General features: G+C 47.1%; 2 protein-coding genes across 3 annotated transcripts in view; both read left to right on the top strand.

Annotated features, from left to right (window-relative positions):
* Positions 1-20,106, top strand: part of LOC144096778 (protein 5NUC-like) — a 414,953-nt gene that overhangs the window by 76,699 nt on the left and 318,148 nt on the right. The gene's annotated exons all lie outside the window — the stretch shown is intronic.
* Positions 14,004-20,106, top strand: part of LOC144096904 (uncharacterized) — a 66,191-nt gene continuing 60,088 nt past the window's right edge. The window contains exon 1 of the mRNA XM_077629724.1: positions 14,004-14,055. Coding sequence (XP_077485850.1) covers positions 14,004-14,055 — 52 coding nt within the window. The remainder of the gene's footprint in view (positions 14,056-20,106) is intronic.

Here is a 20,106-nt window from a genome sequence, read left to right as displayed (position 1 = left end):
ACGCTCTTTGTCCGGACTTGACAAGTGCTAGGCCTAGAGTGAATTTTGATCGCTAGGACCTGCGGCATGCTTTCTTGAGTGCGAGGTGTATTGCGCTGCAGCATGTTTGAACTTTTCGACATGCTCAGCACATTTTTTTTCCCTGGAGTTTCTTCGTGAGAATGACTTGGTCCGCATCGAGGGAGTTCGAGGCCTAGCGCCCGCGGAGTCGCCGAGCCCGAAGCGAGTGAGTACGGAAGCCGCGTGGGTGGTCCGAGTTTCTGTATATATTTTCTCTACTATCTCTTTTTCGACTCTGGGAGTCGCGGCTCCGGGAGCCGGGTGGCCTGGGGCCACGGGTGCCGCTACGAGCTCGCTGGTATTGCAGCTCGGCACCGGGCGCTCCGACACCGTCCGATACGGTGGGCGCAGACCGCTCAGAAGCTGCTTTGTGCAGTGAGCGGGGTAGGACCACCCCACAAAGCTGATGTCTCCTCGCGGCTGCGCGCACAAAACCCGTTTCGGGTCTTTGTTGTGGTCACGGTCGTTGTCGGAGTGGTCGTTAGGCCTGAGGCTTTTCGGAGCTGCCTGCACCACATTAAAAGAGACATGACCACCGGACCGTGACGCTGAGAGGGGGCGCACTTTGCTGCCCGTCCGTTTTTTTTGCAACCTCGCACGAACTGAGCAGTCTCGTTCAACTCAAGAAAGGGCTTTGTTCACTCGAACTTTGCGTTTGCACAGCCGGCGACACGTTTTGCTAGCAAGTTAGGCATTGTGCCACGAGGCCCTTGCGGATGCCGTTTCCCCTCCCGTGACCTACGTTAAAGGCACGCCGAGAGCGTTTCGACAATTTTGCAGATCCGGTGGAGCCACCCAGGCTTGCTGACCGGTGCACATCGTCTCGCTGCCACCTGCTGCGACGGAGCGGCCTGTATCCTGTTCGCCGCATCCATCCGGGGCAGCTGTGGCGAGACCAGTCAGCAGTCACCTCCGGCTGCTGCTGCCCTGGCGACTACTGCAGGATCCTGGCCTGCAGTTTTCCCACCGGCCTTCGATTCGCGGGCCTGCGGACACGGTAATCCGCGGGCCATACGAGTCATCCCAGCGGAGACCTTCACGCCGCCTTCGGAATACCGCGGAAGTCTGCGTGGACGCTGTCGGCGTGACCTCCGCTGCAAGACGTGCCTCAAAGACATGAAGACCAGGAGACTCCTCCATAGCATGTACTTTCAGGCGCGTGGGTCTATTTAAGGTTGGGGGGATGTGGGGACCTGCCCTGCAGCCCCCTGAGTTTGCTTTCCCGCGAGGCACCGTGCAGCAGCAGTCGTACCCCGAGGATGAGCGCGTCCCCTTGCCAGTTACATTAACTGGCAAGAGAGGGCGCCAGCGTCGCTGCGGGGGAGACTGCTGGGATAATCGCCGCGATCGGACGCGTCGCGGGCGGCTCCGCTCTTCGCCGGCGGGGCGAAGAAGCGACGGGGAGACAGGCTCCCGTACTCGTCCCGTTCGGCCTGCGGAGTTTATATCCCTTGCCCTAGCGCGGGCGAACATTCGCTCGGAACCTTGCTGGTGAGTCGGACGACCTTGATTCATTAGCGTACCTTGTTGCTAGCTGGCGTTATTGTTTCTGTAGCAATAAATGCCTGTTGGTGTCAGCCAATGTGTCGTTCCTTTGTTCCCCCAGAGCAAGGCCCGCCGTGGTCGGCGTGCGCTCGGTAGCGTACGCGATCACAGGGTGGGGTCCGGGCGGCTTTGAACCGTGTCAGCCGCGATTGAGTGGGGAGAAAGTACTTATCTCCCCATGTCCAACCCCACACGATAGAGACGGCATGCTAGCAGGCTGCTCATGCAGCCCGGATAATTACTGCTGTCTCGATAATCTCGCTTAACAACTGCTCACTGCGTTCATCGATCAGTTTGAATCGTCTAAGTTACGGCGCACATGGTTTGGAGTGGCACAGTGCAGTGAACTCCAAGATTTCTTCAAACTTTGTCAGCGTTGTTTTGGTGCCCGACTTCAGTATTTTAACAAAACGCGCTGCGGGGCTTGCTTGTGATGCGTGTCTTCTTGAAAAAAGTTATGCAGTGTCAAACCGCGGTTATACCCAAAGGTTGAGCGATCGCATTTTGCCAGTGGCCCGAGCCAAATGTGTAGGCCGCCATCGTGTCGAGCACAGTCAGCGATGATTGGACATCGATGTTGGTCCAAATCAGCCAAGGGCAACTCTCAGGGGTGGCCCGGGACAAATTTTGTGTTGACATGCCCAAATTTGTAGATCGCCATCGCTTCGAACAGGCTCAAATACGGTTGGACTTCGATATTTCACCGAATCGGGCAAGGTAAAATTTCGGGGAGGGTCTAATTTTGGTGGGGGATTAGTGCGAAGGCTCGGATTTATGCCGCGTATAAGACGACAATGAGCGGGCAGTGCCACCGGACGGAGCAGATGGAAGATGACGAAGACGACGCTCTGCATTGTACAGCGCGAAAATGTATGCAGTTTAAAACGAGGACTGTTCAACTGCTACCATAGCCTATGCCCTCGCACACAGGCTATGTAATGTGTGCCTGCATTGTGCAAAAGTATGTGTTTAATCGGAACATCAATGATAGAGATAGTAGCGCACAGCAATGCGCCATCCCGCCAGTAACGAAAGACTAACGAAAGAAAGCCTTAGGAGCAATGCAAAGGCGAAAAGCAGCTGGTGAGAATCTGGCAACGGCAGATCTGTTGAAGCACGGAGGGCAGATTGTGCAAGAAAAACAAGCTACCCTGTATACGCAATGCCTTATGACCTCAACCGTACCGGGAGCTTAAAGGAACGCAAACATTATCTTAATTCATAAGAACGGAGACGCCAAAGAGTTGAAAAATTACAAACCGATCAACTTACTGTTCGTTGCCTACAAGGTATTTACTAAGGTAATCGCTAATAGAGTCGGGGTAACCTTAGATTTTAATCAACCTAATGATCAGGCAGGCATTCGTAAAGGTATTCCACAACAGGTCACATTCACACTATCAATCAGGTGATAGAGAAATCAGCAGAATATCATTAACCTGCATATACTGCCTTCATTGATTACGAGAAAGCATTTGACTCAGTGGAAACCTCAGCAGTCATACAGGAATTGCGGAATCGGGGTGCTGAAGAGCCTTATGTCAAAATTCTCGAAGATATATATAGGAACTGCACAGCTACCATAGTCCCCCAAAAGTCAGCAATAAAATTCCTTTAAGGAAGGGCATCAGACAAGGAGACATGATGTCGCCAATGCTGTTCACCGCCTGTTTACAGGACGTATTCCGAGGCCTGAACAGGGAACAGTTGGGGATAAGAGGTATGGAGAATACCGAAATAATCTGCGATTCGCTGTTGACATTGCCTTCCTGAGTCACTCAAGAGATGAACTGCAAATCATGATTGATGAGTTAGACAGAGTAAAACGGGGGGTCTAAAAATTTATTTATACACAGTACCTACAGCGCCCTCATTGGGGCATTATTGTAGGGGGGAAAGATCATAAATAAGAACAAACATCTAGTACATAATAAATTAGGCAAATGATGCGGTCTACACAGAAAATACAATAAACCCATGCACACGGAAACAAAAACAAACAAGCAAACAAACAAAATAAAAACCATTGTAGAAAGGCAAACATACCCTAAACACACACATACACACACAAAAAAAAGATACATTTTAAAATACAGCACTGCTTAAAACATAATACATTCGGACAAGAATTATTGCACTTATATTGACAGGTGGCTTTGCAAATCGGTCAGAAACAATGTAGGAGGAGCGGTAGCGACCCGCGAAGGGAGGCAGTTCCAATCATGCACTGTTCGTGGGAAAAACTATATTTGAATACGTTTATACGGCAATTGTACTCGCGCACCTTAAGTGGGTGGTCAGTGCGGGCGGAAATGTAGCTGGGTTCACTAATGTATTTCTCTTTTGGAATTCCAGTTTTATTATTAAGCACATTATAAAAGAAAGAGAGTCTCAAATATTTGTGCCTGTTTTCAAGTAATGGCCATCCCAACTTCTCGCGCAAACCAGAAGAACTTTTTTGGAAATTGTAATCGGCGGACACAAACCTAGCAGCCCGTTTCTGGACGCGCTCCAGCTCCTCAATATTCAGTTTTGTATGCGGGTCCCAAACCGCGGAAGCATACGCATGTATCGGACATACAGTAGACATGTATAATGTCTCCTTCAGCGTAAGGGGAGCGTCGTTAAAGTTACGTCTGAGAAAGTTTAATGTGCGACTGGCTTTAGCAGATATGTAATTTACGTGTGTATTCCATGATAGGTCAGTAGAAAAAAAGACTCCCAAGCACTTATAAGTTGAAACTGCGGATAATTCAGTGCTACCAAGGAAATAGTGTGTTTAGAGGAATTGTTTCTTTTTTGTAAACCGGACCAGATTATATTTGGAGATGTTTAGCGCCATATTCCAGTTGTTGCACCAAGAGAATACAGAGTTGAGGTCATGCTGTAGTGAAATTGCATCTGCTTCAGAAGAAATATTGCGGTAGATACAACAGTCATCAGCATAAAGTCTGACTATACTTGAAATGTTACTAGTGAGGTCATTTATAAAAATGAGAAATAGAAGAGGGCCCAAAACCGACCCCTGCGGAACACCTGAAGTTACACCCACACTTTCCGAGCTGACACCGTCGATAACCACGCACTGTCTCCTTTCCGCAAGATACGCCTCAATCCAGGATAAGAGTGAGGTAGGAATATTTAATTTTGAAAGCTTCTGTAACAATAGGATGTGAGCAACTAAATCGAACGCTTTTCGAAAATCTAAAAATATACAATCTACCAGACCGGCGGAGTTTAAGGAAACAGAAATGTCATGTGTGAATTCCACGAGCTGTGTTTCACATGAGAAGCCGGACCTAAATCCATGTTGTGTCGAACAGAAAAAACTATTGTTTTGTAGATGGCTAATTAACTGAGTATAAATGACATGTTCCAGTGTTTTGCACGACACGCTCGTCAGCGATATGGGCCTATAGTTACATGTTTAGTTTTATCACCACTCTTATGAATCGGAACGACATTGGCACTTCTCCAGTCAAGGGGCAAAGAAGAATTCTCTAACGATTTCTGAAATAATGCAACGAGATACGGGGCAACTGAAGCTGCACAATTTTTCAAAACGTAATTGGAAATGTTGTCAGGCCCTGGTGCTGATGTAACTTTAATTTTCTGTAATAAAAGCATGATCCCCCGTTCAGAAATTTCTACGTCATTCATTCTGGTCAGGGTGCTGGAAGATTGAAAGTCAGTATGTGTATTAATGGGATCGGAAAACACCGATTGGAAATAAAGATTGAAACTTCTCGCTTTACCATTTGAATCCCTTCCAAAATCAGTTGCGTCTAGTATATCAGGCGCAGAGAACCAAAGTGATGTTGAACAGGCTGGCAAGGGAACAGCAGTTCACAATTGGCAGCGAGGTCCTGTTAGTGGTAAAAGAATACGAGTAGTTAGGGCAGGTAGTGACAGCAAATCCGGATCATGAGAGTCTAATTCCTAGAAGGATAAGAATGGGGTGGAGCGCACATAGCAGGTTCTCTCAGATCATGAATATGAGGCTGCCAATATTCCTTAAGAGAGAGCTGTACAACAGCTGTATCTTAACGGTACTCATCTAAGGGGAAGAAATGTGGAGGCTAACGAAAAGGGTTCAGCTTAAGATAAGGACAACGCAGCGAGCTATGGAAAGCAAAATGATAGGTGTAACGTTAAGAGACCGGAAGCGGGCAGAGTGGGTGAGGGAGCAAACATGTGTTAATGACATCCTGATCGAAATCAAGAGGATGAAATGGGCTTGGGCAGGGCATCTAATGCGAAGGCAAGATAACTGGTGGCCCTTAGGGGTAACGGAATGGATTCCAAGAGAACGAAAGCGTAGCAGGGTGCGGCAGGAGGTTAGGTGGGCGGATGAGATTAGGAAGTTTGCAGGCATAGGGTGGGCGCAGCTGGCAAAGGACAGGGCTAATTGAAGAGACATGGGAGAGGTTTAGTAAGGCTGATGGTGATGATGATGATGTGTTTAAGTGAAGCATTTTTTAGCTTGGCGGGATGGACTTCCATGGGAAGAAAAGGATGTGGTGATAGCCCGGTGGTCTCGCGCAGCGCCCTGTGAAGCTGATGTGTTCTCCCTGGCGCGGGTACGACTCCCTGTCGTGGATTGGTTTCTGTTCCTTCCTCTTTTTTTTTCTATCCAGGGACATTTAGGCCTTCTCTAGACCGAACGGGCATTCGAGACAGTGGAGAGGTCGAGTGGTGTTAAGCGCGGTTGGTGCAGTGATTTGAGCTACCGCTCGAAAAGTAACCCAGTCTTTCATTGGTGTGTCTGCCCAGCGCCTCCTCTATTTTTGCAATGCCTGCCTAGTACAAGGCCCGCTCCTACCCTCCTTTCCTACTCCCCATCGTCGGCTATCCTTCCCCCCTGCTCTACGTCTGAGGGGGAGTGTGCCATCTGGGTGGCGCCTGAGGACGGAAGGCGGAGGAAAACGAAAACCTTCTCTCTTCCTTCGTGAGGCGATGCTCAGCATCTCTCATGATCATCAGGCTGCCTTTCAGGTACGGACGTGTCACAGTGTGCGCCGTTCGTGGCGCTGCTCATCGTGGAGCCGCTGCAGGCGCTGGTGTTAAAAGGAGCCACAGAGTGTACAGCGGGTTGTAGCATCGCAACGAAAGGCTGTGGCGGCTTGTTCGATTCATGTGTGTCATTTACCTGCAACGTTGAAACATTCTGGAGAGACCGGCACTGAAACGGCTTAATGGAAATGCGAAATTAGAGGGTAAAAGTAGTTTGTAATAAGTTCTGCTATATTGAGTGTTGATTCTGTCATGTTGAGTAAGGGAAATGGCAGAATGAAATAAAGAAGGAATGGTAAATCCTCCCGAGAAGGCATTTTCCGAAACTACCAGGAAGCAATAGCATTCAAGTCGTAGTTCTACTTTTTGCAGGGTAAGCTGTCATTGCAGGGTAAGCTGTCACAACTAGATAAAGATTTTTCTCGGTGCGTGGAGGACTGCAGCTACGATCGTTTTTAGAGGCGAAAAGTTAACTCCTGTCGCAAAGGCATGGCGCAGCAGCTAATGTCAAAACATTTCGGACGTTCTGCCTGGTCCTGACTAGAACTAGGCGCCGATAAAACGAGGCAAAACTGAGAAAAGCGCTTCAAGGAAAGGGCGCAGATAAAACCGAAATCAAGTCCGCTTCAGCGTGCGTTCAGGCGCAGTCACCGTAATGGCCCAACCACAAGGCAGCGTTACTACGGTGCCACGTCAGCGTCTCTTCTACCGGCGTTGCCGCTCGGCGCCGCAGGAGAGGGCGATCAAACACACGAGGGCGTACGAACTGGTTGTCTAGACGGGCGCTAGGTGTGTTTTGATTCGTTCACTGTTGTTTGGCTCGCGCACGGGATGCTTTGTCCTCCTCGCGCGTACAAAGGTGGTTGGGCTACAATGCATATTTATTATGACTGTAAATACGTGTATATAGAAGCAAATCGCAGAAATTCCATAAATTTAAATGCCTATAAATACAAAGAGCTGTAATATATATAGCAGAAGATACATGCAAAGTATTGTATATGCTATTACTGTGATTAGTTAAAAATATGTGCAAATAAATTCACGCAAACGTCCCCTTCTTTTCTACACTCTGTGCAGCGTACTTCCTCAGCTCCACATAAACGAGCTTAAAATTTCCCTTACTTCACACAAAACTGAAAGCAGCAGCGGTCCTAAACAAAATAAACCAGTACAATTTAACTGCTGCTGCGAGGACACCTCGTCAGCGTCGCGGACCACATCAGTTGGCCGCACAAAACAATTTTCGTTTACCAGGGTGCCACGGAACGATCGAACGAACGTAACAACTTGATGATGATGATGAATTTTTATGGCGCAAGGGCATCTGTGCCCAAAGAGCGTCATGACACAAGGTATTTCCTTCTCCTCGAAGTGGGTTCCAAGATTCTTTTTCCAAGCATTTAACCCTAAATAAGCCGAGCACCAGACCAGGGGAAAGCTTGTACCCATTGTATCACCGGTGGGTACCCGGCGGCACTGGGGATCGAACCCCGCACTGAGGCGGATGCTCAGACCACTAGGCCGCCGCTTCGGTCAAACAAAACCGCTTACTACATTCTATTTGTCTGGCAAGGAACAGCAATAAGCGGCGCAAACTTCTGAAGCAGCGCCTCAAGTATATATGCCGGCCGCCATCCTCAAGCGACAGGCGAAGCGAACGCCCACCTCTGCAAACGGCGAGCGAAGCTGCCGCTCCAACCGACGGAAGGACGGATGGACGGATGGGCGGACGGATGGATAGACGGATGGATGGATGGATGGATGGATGGATGGATGCATGGACGGACGGACTGATGGACGGACGGACGGACAGATATAAGGATGGATGGATGGTCCCCTTTGAAATTTAGTGGTGGCAGTTGCCACCATGCTCGGCTTTTTCTGTGCCGTTTATTATGGTTCGCCATTTTCTTTAAATACGTTTTCCTACACCTCTAATCATATGTTACCGCCTTGCTTTTGAGCCACCGATCTTCCTTTTTGATAATTTCTACTGCAGATTTACTTACATGAACATTGTTATCACTAAACGGTAGAGGTTCAGGAAGAGTAACTGTGCCTGCATCGACATCGTGATGGATACTATCACATTTTAATATGAGGTGTTCAATTGTTTCTACCCATTTATCACACACAGCTCATGTGTCTTATTTCAGTTGCCGAGCTGTTGCTCAGGGACCGATCGCGCGCGCACCACGAAGCCGGTGGATTGGCCCCCTTGGTTTTGTGTGTGTTAGCTGTTTGTCGGAGCCCCTCAAGAAGCCTCCATCCCGGCGCCGCCGAAATGGGTTTGTTTTGAGAGAAACGCGGCAGATGGCAGCAGCGGCGGTTAACCGGCAGTCATGAGGCCCGTCCTTGTAAGGTCGCGCTCTTGGCGTAAGACGGGGCCGATGCGCGGACCCCTGGGGTTTTGAGATGGGGTCGCGTGTGAATTTCAGCCTTTTAACGGCAGGACGGGCCAGACGCCTCGGAGCGGGCAGTAGAAGGGGGGAGCGCGACCGGGGCAGTGCGCGTGCTTCGGTTTCCCTGAGCTTCCACTGGCGTTTTTAGCGATTTTGTGTCTGTGTGCTGTGGCCAAGCGGAAATGCGCAACATCTTCGTAGAACTGGCGCGGTGCTCGCGAGAGAACTACAACGTGAACACCGGCCTGCTATTGGCTCCTTCAGTTTGAGCAAATTTCTCCTGATTGGCTCCGAGAAGCGCATTTCCCATTGGTTACAAAAAGGGTCCCCAGAATGCTGAGCAAACGGATTTAAGGGCGAGTTTTTGGCGCCAACAATGGGGAGATTGGAGGGCAGGTCGCCTGTGAGCGCCCGTGCAATAAAGAGATAGTGCCCCGAAGAAGTTGTCCAGTATGTTCCGCAACGTGTCGCCGTACCACCGAACCATCAGAAGACTTCAAGATAAACACCATCGATCTGTCGATCACCAACATCGATCGAGCAGTCATCCATCACCCCCTCATTTCAAAATTAACTGTCATCTTCTTCGTTAAGTTTCTTTTTGTGGCTGCGCGTCCTAAGACATCCTGACCTGGTTTCAAAGAGTGTTGCACTGCCTCTTGAGTTATCATAAAAAGCTTCCTTCCTGATCTGCCTTTTCCAGAATCGATACTGTTCTACACTATGCTTCTTTTCCATTGAATTTATCCAATTTTTATCTTCCGCGTTTTTAACGGGTCGTTGAATGCTTTTTCTTTCTCCGCCCTTGTGTAAGGCATACTTACTTGTTACGTTCCTAGTTGTTTTCCGGCAATTTGAGTCAACGCTCGTTCTGTATAGGTATTTAAATACGTTAGCTGCCCACCTGTTATCGTCCAAATTCCTCAGTCGTTCTTCATAAAGTATTTTACTGTGAGCTTCCCGTGCTTCGAAAGATGTCCAGCCCATATCCCCCTGTACAGAATCGTTTGTGGCTTTCCCGTGGGCACCTAGTGCTAATCTTCCAACAGCTCTCTGATTTACCTCTAATCTCGAATGAAATTCTGCCCTTAAGCACAGAGCCGCATTCCCGAAACTAAGCCCTGGGACCATTATCCCTTTACAAATACATCTCAGTACTTCGTATTTTTTGTACCCCCATAATGCCCGGCATCTCTTCGCCCTTTTGCTATAAGGGTCTATTCGTGCTTTTTCATGTACATCTACCCTTTGTTTAACTATCCCCCTATATATTCGTATTTGGCCACTCGGGGCATTTCATGGCCTTGTATTGTACGCACCCTACCAGATGTATCGTTGCAAATCACACCTGACTTATTTGCGCTAAAACTGAAACCTAGAGTGTCTCCTTCGCCTCCACGCCAATTTCCCAGAGTTTGGAAATCTTCCTGGCTTTGCTAACAGTGAAATATCGCCCGCGTACATTAAATCTGTTGGTCATTGCTAAACTACCTTTCCGCCTAATTTGTACGACAGATTATAACCTAGATTGCTTCCTTGTAGCCTTGTTTCCATATTTATCATATAAAGGATGAACAACAGTGATGATAGAGAACACCTTCACCTTAATCTTTTGTGTACTTCGACAGTTGTCGCAATCTTAATCCCTTCCTATGTTATTTCAACTTTATTTTCTCGATATATTTCTTCTAAACAATCAACTACATCGTGACTGATACCTTCTTCTTTTAATATGTTCCACAGGAGTTCCTTGTTCACGTTGTCGTATGCACCGCTTAGATCCAGGAAGGCTAAATACATAGTTCTGTTTTCCGCCTTAGCTATTTCTATGCATTGGGTAACCACGAAGCGGCTACCATCTAAGCGCCTACCCCTTTTGAACACGTTCTGAATTTCTCCGAGTATCTATTGCTTTCTGCCAATGACCGCATTTTTAACTTCACCGCCTGCATCGGCAGCCTGTACATGACTGATGTTATCGCAACCAGTCGCAAGGATTTTATGTTCATCTTATCGCCTTTCTCTTTTTAAATTAAGTTCATTTTACTCTGTTTCCAGCATTGAGAAATTGGCCTATTTGTTATAACTGCCTCCAATGCTTTTATGAGCGTTTCCTTGCCTCTTGTAGCAAGTTCATTTATCAACTTGATTGGAATTTCGTCTATCCCTGCGGATGTACATTTTGGAATATTTACCTCCGCCTTTTTCCTGTTAAGACTGGTCAGTTCTAAGTTGCTTTCTTTTGTGCTAAGCTGTGTTGCTCCCTCATTTGGGGAGATTACCCTATCATCGTTCCTAAATGACTCAGCTATAAATGATGCAATGTACGTAACGGCGTCGTGTGCCTGCAAAACTTTTACCTCGGCATCTTGAATCTGCATTCGTTCTTTAATTCGTTTTACCCACCCAGATTATATCGTTCCAGAATTTTCTTGGCCCCCATTTAGTTTCACGGCGAACATCAGCCAGCGAGCGACTTGAGGACTGCTTTATTTTATCGTGAAAAGGACCTGCACTTGCCGTTTCTTTTGTCGATAAGATTCCCATTTTCGACCTATTTCTTCTTCAGATAACTTCGCCCTCTTTGCTTCGCTGTGTTCCCTTGAAGTTAACCGTCGTTATTCGATGGCCACCCTAATTTCCGTATTCCACCAACTTCGTGGCTTCCTCTTTCCTCTCCAGCGGTTCACTGCTTTTACTTATTTTATTTTTGTTCTAAAGAATAGTTATAACTGGTTATAATCCCACTTTTCCATGGGGCGTTAATCTATTGCTTCCTCTGTCAGCCAATATTTACACTATTTCTTCGTAATTTAATTCTGCGTTCTCTTTGAGACTTCCCTGCATTGCCCTTTTGAGCAGGGCTCCCAACTTTAGACCAATGCGCTTATGATCACTTCCCAGGATATACTTCCCCTCTTCGTCTATTTCCTTTACTGCGAGCTTGCTATACATAAGTAGAATGTGTTTTCGGGCTTGTTAGTTCAAACCTTCAGACATACATCCCCTGCGACATTAAGCAGTAGTCAATGGTCGTTTGCCCGTTACGGGATTCCCACCTGATTTGTCCCTCACATTTAATTTCTCTATTCACTTTAACTTGGATGTGTCGCTCAGAGAAGTCTAGCATTAACTTCCTGCTACAATCTGTGTTTCCACCCATATCCTCGATGTGGCCATTCATGCCACCCAGCAGAATAATATCGGCCCCGTCTGTAGACTGCATTATACCGTCATTGAGACAATTAACTAGATCCTTATTTTCTTGCCTGCATTTCTCCTTTGTCCCCAAATAAATTTCTCCTAGCCATGTCCTTTTTTCGGCAATTGTACCCGACACCCAGACATGTTCTTTGCAAGTTGATTTTATTCTTTGCCAATTTGTTCCTTGATGCATCATAATACCTACTCCTCCCTTCCTCTCTGTTGCTGTTCTGTTGCTCCCTTCCCAGACGTAGCCATCAATAAATGGTGGGTCTTCTAGATCCCTGAGATGTGTCTGGCATAGCGCGTACACAACTACTTCTTCGCCCTTTAACTGCTGTTCTTTTTTTAACCATTTCGCTCTCTTTCTACCGCGTTACATGTTTATGTACCTGATGCTGGTCTTCAATGTATTTTTAGTATTTTTAGTAGTTTTCTTCCTGAACCTCCTAGTGCTCATTTTGTTGTGCTCAGCCACCATTGTTGCACTTTCTACTTCGATTCATCCTACCCCTGCGCCCTGAGCCGCAGTGGACCCCTTAAAAAAACTACTGCCGGGCTGCCAGGCGCCAGCCGATCTGTGCTCCTAGCCGTCCACTAAAATGGATGCCGTCGCGTGTAAGGCCTCTGCCAAAGCCCGCTCTATGCACTTCCCTGTTTATATCTGCTACTTCAAAGCTCTTCCCCTGGCTTAACTTCTTTATTTCTCGATTAACAGCCACAACGTCATTGGCAACCTCTCCGTTCCATCCTTGCAGCTCCGGCACTGTGCCCACCACGATCTGCACTTTCCGCGCTATCGCCCTTATATGGTCAGCTACCTCCGCTAATCTTTCCACTACTTTTGCGGCTTCACCATTCTGGACATCATTTAGCCCCGCCACTAACACTACCAAATTACGCTCTGCAACAGTCTCAGAAACTTCACTTGTTGTCTCTCTCAGTATACTGCGTCCATTGTCCTGCCTGGGAATGCCCCGACTGCTAGCCGCTTATCACCCTTTGCACGCTCCATTATAGTTCTTTTGCACCTCCTCATGCTTGAGTCACCAGCGAGCGATAAGCACTAGAGTATTCTCAATTCCATTAGGCTTCATTCTGTGCGCAGTGCAAAGTAAGCGGCAAAGTTAACGCCAATGATTAAGCACAGCAGTTCTTCCGGAACGAGTACTGGCATGTCTGTTCGGCCCCTTGTCTAAAAGCTATGTGTTTTCTCGTAACGGCACTGCTTTTCTTTGTTTCATTCGTTGTTTGGGTGTCAGGTTAGTCGTAGCTACGAAGAGAAATGTTCATTTGTTACCACACCGTTGTTCAACGTGGGAACCGATGATCCAATAAAAAACTAATTTCTGCTTGTTTCTGGATATTTGCTCTTCTAGACCAGAACGCGAAACCGTTGGTGTCGTTCTGTGAACAATAAATTTAGCCGCGAATTTTATTAATTTCTGTTGGAATTTCTTCATGTAGTTAAAATTGCCGAAAACTGAAGGTGATCTGGCGGTGTCAGGGTTCCCATTTGAGACGAGGTGGACCATCGGCGTTGCTAATATGCTGAGGCTCAGTATCTATGCCCGCAGCCTGGCCTAGGCCTAGTGGTAAAACGATGTTCGTTGGTGGGATTTTCGTATTCTTTTGGCATTCTATTTCAACAGGTTCGTGCCTTCCTCGGAATTCTCGTAGTCGCAGTGCTGATGAGGGTGACCTACGCCCCAGAAAACCTCTCGCGGCAAACTGTCCTTGGCGTTCATAAAGCCGTCCTTGAGCTTGCTCGACAACATGCGCTACCCGTGCAACCGCATGATCCGAGCCAAGGTCTTGTTAATGCCGGGTACGTCGAAGAGAGCGGCCCGTCTTGGATCCGAGGCATAGTGCACGAGTCCGTCGCCTCCCTCGTTGGCGTTTGCGTGCTGTCCTTATTGGCGTACGGTCGCGAAACTTCCATCGGCTGTCCAGCTTACCGTGTATAGCCGTTACTGTATGGTCCATGCGTTTCTTCCCTTCTCGCCATTCACTGATAGCCGGCGCGCCTGAATAACGTCATGACATGTCCAAACAAGAACATGCCCGGACCCCGCAGAGTACACGGCACTGCCACTGATCATAGCCTTGCAACCAATGGCAAGCTATGCACTCATGTCATCTTAAGCTGATTTGGAGATACGCATCAGGTAACCGCAAAAATGAGGTCCGAGCGTGCGCTATCTCCTCTGATTTACGGCAGCAGTGCACTTCAGCGAGGTTGTTTGAGCGCCCCGCTCGCATTCAGGAGCCGATTAGCCGGACATGCACATGCCAGTTTGCCAATGGGTACAAAGTTTCCTCTGGCCTAGTGCTCGGTTCGAAGGGGTGAAATGCTCGGGAAACTGACCTTTGCACATCCTACACGGTATCCTCATCATCAGCTCACTTTTTCTCCTCCTCAGAGATCCCACTCAGCATTTGAGAAGCCTAGAGCAGCCCAACCGCCGCCTGCCCTGTCGCAGCTCTCATCGCTTTCAGTGTGGTGTATGCGCGTACCTCATGTGCACCTCACTACAGCGGAATCGCGGAGAGGGCTGATTTGTCATCACTTCACTTAAAGCAATGTTCTGCGTGCTCCAAATATGCTTACCGTCTCTCTTGAGTTCTTACCCGCTAGTCAAACACGAGTCTGGGATTCCGGCGGGTACGTCATGGTCAAACAACACAAGATCACCACTGTCCGGGCGTAATTGTGCGTGCCTGCTAATTACCTCTCAGTACTAACATCGCGAAAAGCGGCAGTAATTTGTGACTCGTAAGTTTCTTTTTGGAAAGCAGCAATGCGCCTTGGGGGGGGGGGGGGCAATAACGACCAGTCAGTGCCAAGCGCGAAAGGCCGCCGCGGTGGCTGAGTGGTTATGGCGCTCGGCTGCCGGCCCGAAAGACGCGGGTTCGATCCCGGCCGCGGCTGTAGAATTTCAATGGAGGCGAAATTCTAGAGGCCTGTGTACTGTGCGATGTCAGTGCACGTTAATGAACCCGAGGTGGTCGAAATTCCCGGAGCCCTTCACTACGGCGTCCCTCATAGCCTCAGTCGCTTTGGGACGTTAAACCCCCATAAACCAGAAACCAAACCAGTGCCAAGAACGATACGTTTCGAACACCAAGGACGTGAAAAAGTCGGTAACGACCTCAATGACAGACACTGCTACACGACTGGTTCACGGCAGTGCACAAACTGTTCGCATTCCAGCACCTTCGTGTCCTTCCAGCAACACGACTGTTGCGATAAGGAATGCTCTCGTAAACGCAGCGCACTGCTAGCACAACCTCGACCGCTGCTGGTTACAAATGCTTATTCCCATCTCATTTCTATGGCAAGCCCTGTAGCGTCTGAGCACCACACGGTTGAAAGTAGAAGGTTCCGCGCCTATTTTGGGACCGTCCTCTATTCGACGGTACAGAAGTGTCCTTCGAAGCAACACTACGCCACCAATATTCGCGTCCCTTAGCGAAAGCCGAGACCCTCGGGCCTTGCCTGAAGCCTTTGACTGCAAAGGAAGCAACTAAAGCGTGCTTAAAATTATTTACGAGCCACAAACATGAGTAGCAATGGTGTCCTGTGCTGGCATTGTTACAAAGGACAACATGGAAACGCTCCTTGCTGCGACTGGAACTGAACTTTCCTGCTCTCTCTTCTTGCTCTCCAGATGTCGCCGTGGCTCAGTGGTTTTGGCGCTCGGCTGCTGTCCCAAAAACCGCGGAATCGATCCCGGCTGCGGTGGTCGAATTTCCATGGAGGCCCGTGTACTGCGCGTTGTCAGTGTTGCGCGTTAAAGAACTCCAGGGGATCGAAATTTCCGGAGCCCTTCACTACGGCGTCCCTCATAGCCTCAGTCGCTTTGGGACGTTAAAGCCCCATAAATCATATACTTTTTTGCTCTTCCTCTACCCCCTGCCTACGTCACTAGGGAGTTCTTCCTTACAGGGACACCCAGGACTAACTGAAGTTCACCTGTATAGATACATTACCGCAGTGGAGGCCAATAATCCAACTTTAACTGGAAGCGTATTTTCGTAGGAAAGGGTAAAAATAAGTCACAGGTGTCGCCTTCACGTGCCCACCTTGCAGGTAAACCGTGTGGACCGGCACAGTTTTCACAATGGCTGTTACGCTCACCTGAATTCGGGCTGCACCACAGTTGACTTCGTGGTCATGTCATTTTCGGTGTACACGTCACGAGCTGAATCGAGTGGCAGGAAGACTTCTAAGTGCAATTTACTCAGCCATAAATTCGTATTTTGCTGCCGAAAATGTGGAAACGTATTCTGAAAGAGCCACAGAATCTATTTTTCCTAACAACAAAGATTGGATGAGGTTGCCCTTACTGTTCCCGGGACCTTTCCTTTCTTCTCTTCATCCATGTGTCATTCCGATTTTCTTTACCGAATTATTAATTTCAAAAAGCGATATCCACAGTTGTTATTCGAGCAATTGGCTGGGATTAACTGAAAAAATTGCGGCCAAACAAATTTTCATTTCTTGTAGGCGGCTACAAACTTGAAACATTCCGAAATGTTAAGGTGCTTTACAACATTCTTGGAATGCCACATTTTTTTCAGATAGGCAATCACATCTTGAAAAAAAAATGAACATACGTTCCTTTTCATGGACGTGTTTTTCATGAATTGTAAAAATTGGATTTCAAACCAGAACTAAAGACGTAGCCCTTAGATGACTTTTTTTTTAAGGTTGGGGGGGGGGGGGGGGGTCCACTGAACGCTAATAACAGGGTACTTGCTGAAATTTTTTCAATGTGATATTCGAGACATGAAAAATATTAACATGACAATCCTTATTTTTATTGGCTGAAGAGTAGCTTAGTGACACTAGGTGGGGCATGCGGCACATTTTCAAAGTGTTTCACCCCACATAACCCATAGAAGCCGAGCACCAAGCTAGAGAAAACTTGTGACTATTGTTTCGCAAATGACTATCCGGCGGCCCTGGGAATCGAACTCACCTCCCGCATGCGAGACATTGTCAAACCATTAAGCCAACACTTCGGTTAATGCGAAAAAAATACATTAAAATTAAATTCAAAATTTTGGCAATTATCCTTAATAATCTTTGAATTGTTGAAGCGGAAAACTCGCTCAGCTTATGTTGCTTTATCGTAAATAAGAGATGTGCTTGAAGCTCGCAATTTATATTTAGTGCGGAGGCGGAAAATAGTCTGCACATGGGTAGTAAGCGTTCATACTGAACGAGCTATGGGTTACGAGGCGTGGTCTTGGAAGAATCAAGTCGAAAAATAGAGTGCAGTGTTCTCAAATCTTCCTTTCGATCGGATGCGGTGTTATGTGTGTCACATGAACTTTCTTTATCAGTATGTTTCATTCTTTATCATTTAAATTGCAGTCGCAAAGACTAAGCTGCAAGCAACTTACTGAGATGAATAAAAACAGAATAAACTATTATCTCACTTCACATTCTGTGCAAGCAATGCAAATTGTACTTGAATCTGTAGAGACGCAACAAAAAAAAAAATATCTGCTGCTCGAACTGCCCCGGTGGCTAAGTAGTTTCTTATTCAGGTGCTGCATGCGCGACATACCGGGTGATCCGGTCACAACTCCAGTGGCCGCGTTTCGACGGAGGCGATGTCAGTGAAGGTCTAAAATTGCGAGGGGATCAAAATTATTCCGGAGCTCTCATCTGCGGCGTCTCCAGAAGAGCTCAAGCAGTATTCAAACGTTGAACCTTCCATACATTAACCTGCCACACAATTTCTGCAGTGTGTCATTACTATACTCACCAATGATATGATTTTGCTGATGTTAATTAAACCGAAAAATGTACAATAACAATGTCGTGTTCTTGAAACATGCGGTTTGTCCTCGTCACCACAGCAAAGAGGTCTATTTCAATTAACGGGCTTATTTTGATGCTTAAAATGACGGCTTTCGTTTAATGGAGCTATTTTTTGTAGCATTTTCTTGGAATCGCAAGAAGACTGTCTAGAAAATTCCCGAAACTTGTTGCCAAAGCATTGCACCCCGAGCCCGAAAATAGCATAATGCAATCATTGTACGCATGATAAATTGGGCTAACGGAACCATTGCCGATATCGTTAATGAATGCGTTGTTTGAAAAATGGTTGATGACGGTAGCCATGGTACCACAATTTAAACGTCTAAGCAGACAGAGTAATTCCAAAAAGTAATGGCGTATTTCGTACAGAAACAGAGCCCCTTTATAATATTTTTAGCCTTAATGTTACTGCTTCTGCCATAAGTGCTACTGAGCTGAAAATATTACCTAGCTTCTTATTGAAAGATACTGTAAAGCTGCTATTCAGCACCTGAGGCTACCTCCATAGGCAGAGGGCAAGAATGAAAAGAAAGTGCTTTCGCTCGAATAAGCCATTTGCCGGTATTTATACTGCTACATCCGCGCCTTTAGTTCAGTGCATGCAAATGGAGACGCAATGAAAACTGCAGCTTAGCGGCGCCATCTGGTTTTTAGAACAGGATCCATTTTTTATACAAAGCGACACTCTTCTTATTTGGGTTTTACATTTAAATATATCGATGAGGAGTATAATTAATATGGGCTAAAGAAGGCCGAAAGAAGGGGGTGGGGGTATGCAGCAGTCAGAAAATTTCAGGGGGTGTTCTCACACCGAAACACCCCCCTTGGCAACGCCCTCGGCCCAGAGTGTTGAATTCAGATTTTTGTTTCTTTTTCTTAGAAGTAATTTTACCTATGCCCGTGCTTTCTTGATTAGCGACACGTACAGTACATCACATGAAGGAGCTAGTGTTGTCAAGCGCCTCTGAGGTCACATCGAAATACACGCCACCGACGACCAACGCGCCGCTGTATTTCCTCAGAATAAACGGTTGCATTTTTTGCTTGCCTATAGAATTCGGCGCTTTTAGACTGCGGCCAGCTAATACGACCGAATTTGCCGTGCGGTCGTATAGGTGCCATAGTTAGTGAATGTTCCGAATGAGAGTGCTAAAACTCTACTCCTAATGACTAGCGGTTGTAGTGCGGCAAGCGAAAAAATTCAAAGACCGGTCAGCTGTCGCGTTGTGTGATAAGAGGCGAATTTTCGGTGATGAATCAGCCGAGCATGAGATTGGGGCGTTTCGGTGGGTAGAAAACAGTACTCAAAATAATCGGCGATTGGTAGACATAAGGACACCAGTGAATGATAGGAGCAATTAATAATAAATATCCGGCTCAGGTGAAAAATCCCAATTGACCAAATAGGACATTCCTGCTGAAACTAGTTGACACCACTTGGACAAAACTTCCTTTCACCAATTTGACCACTCAAGATATTGTCACTTGTGTCAAGAAAGTTCACACTTCTTTACAAAGTGAAGTTTCAAGCGCAAAAACCAGGAACATGACAGAACACGAACTCGGACTTCCACTGAAACGCTTCATGGTCGCTTAGAGGGTTTATGGAGGTACAATCAAGAGCAGGAGGGACCACATGAAGGGTTATCAGGCTGACGATGTGAAATGAAACACGTTGAAAGCATGAAACAAAACTAAATGTGAAATGTGCTTACATATTTTTAGGCTTTTCTTTTGGTTGCAATTCGTTCATTTTTGTGTTTAGCTTTCGACGTGTCTGATTTCACATCGTCAGCCTGATAACCCTTCATGTGGTCCCTGCTGCTTTCGATTGTACCTCCATAAACCCACTAAGCGCCAATAAGAGTTTGAGTAGAAGTTAGAGTTTGTGTTCTCTCCGGTTCCTGCTTTTTGCTCTATGGAACCTCATGCGAATTGCCTACTACCACGAACGCTCACCCTTCTTTGCAACGATCTGAACCGATAAAGTAGTAAGATAATGATACTATTTCAAGCTAGACGGAAGAAAACGTTGTGGAATCA

Source organism: Amblyomma americanum, chromosome 7 (genome assembly GCF_052857255.1).
Source record: "Amblyomma americanum isolate KBUSLIRL-KWMA chromosome 7, ASM5285725v1, whole genome shotgun sequence".
Lineage (NCBI taxonomy): Eukaryota > Metazoa > Arthropoda > Arachnida > Ixodida > Ixodidae > Amblyomma > Amblyomma americanum.
The sequence above is the reverse complement of the archived record's forward strand: the minus strand, read 5'-3'. Positions and strand labels throughout refer to the sequence as shown.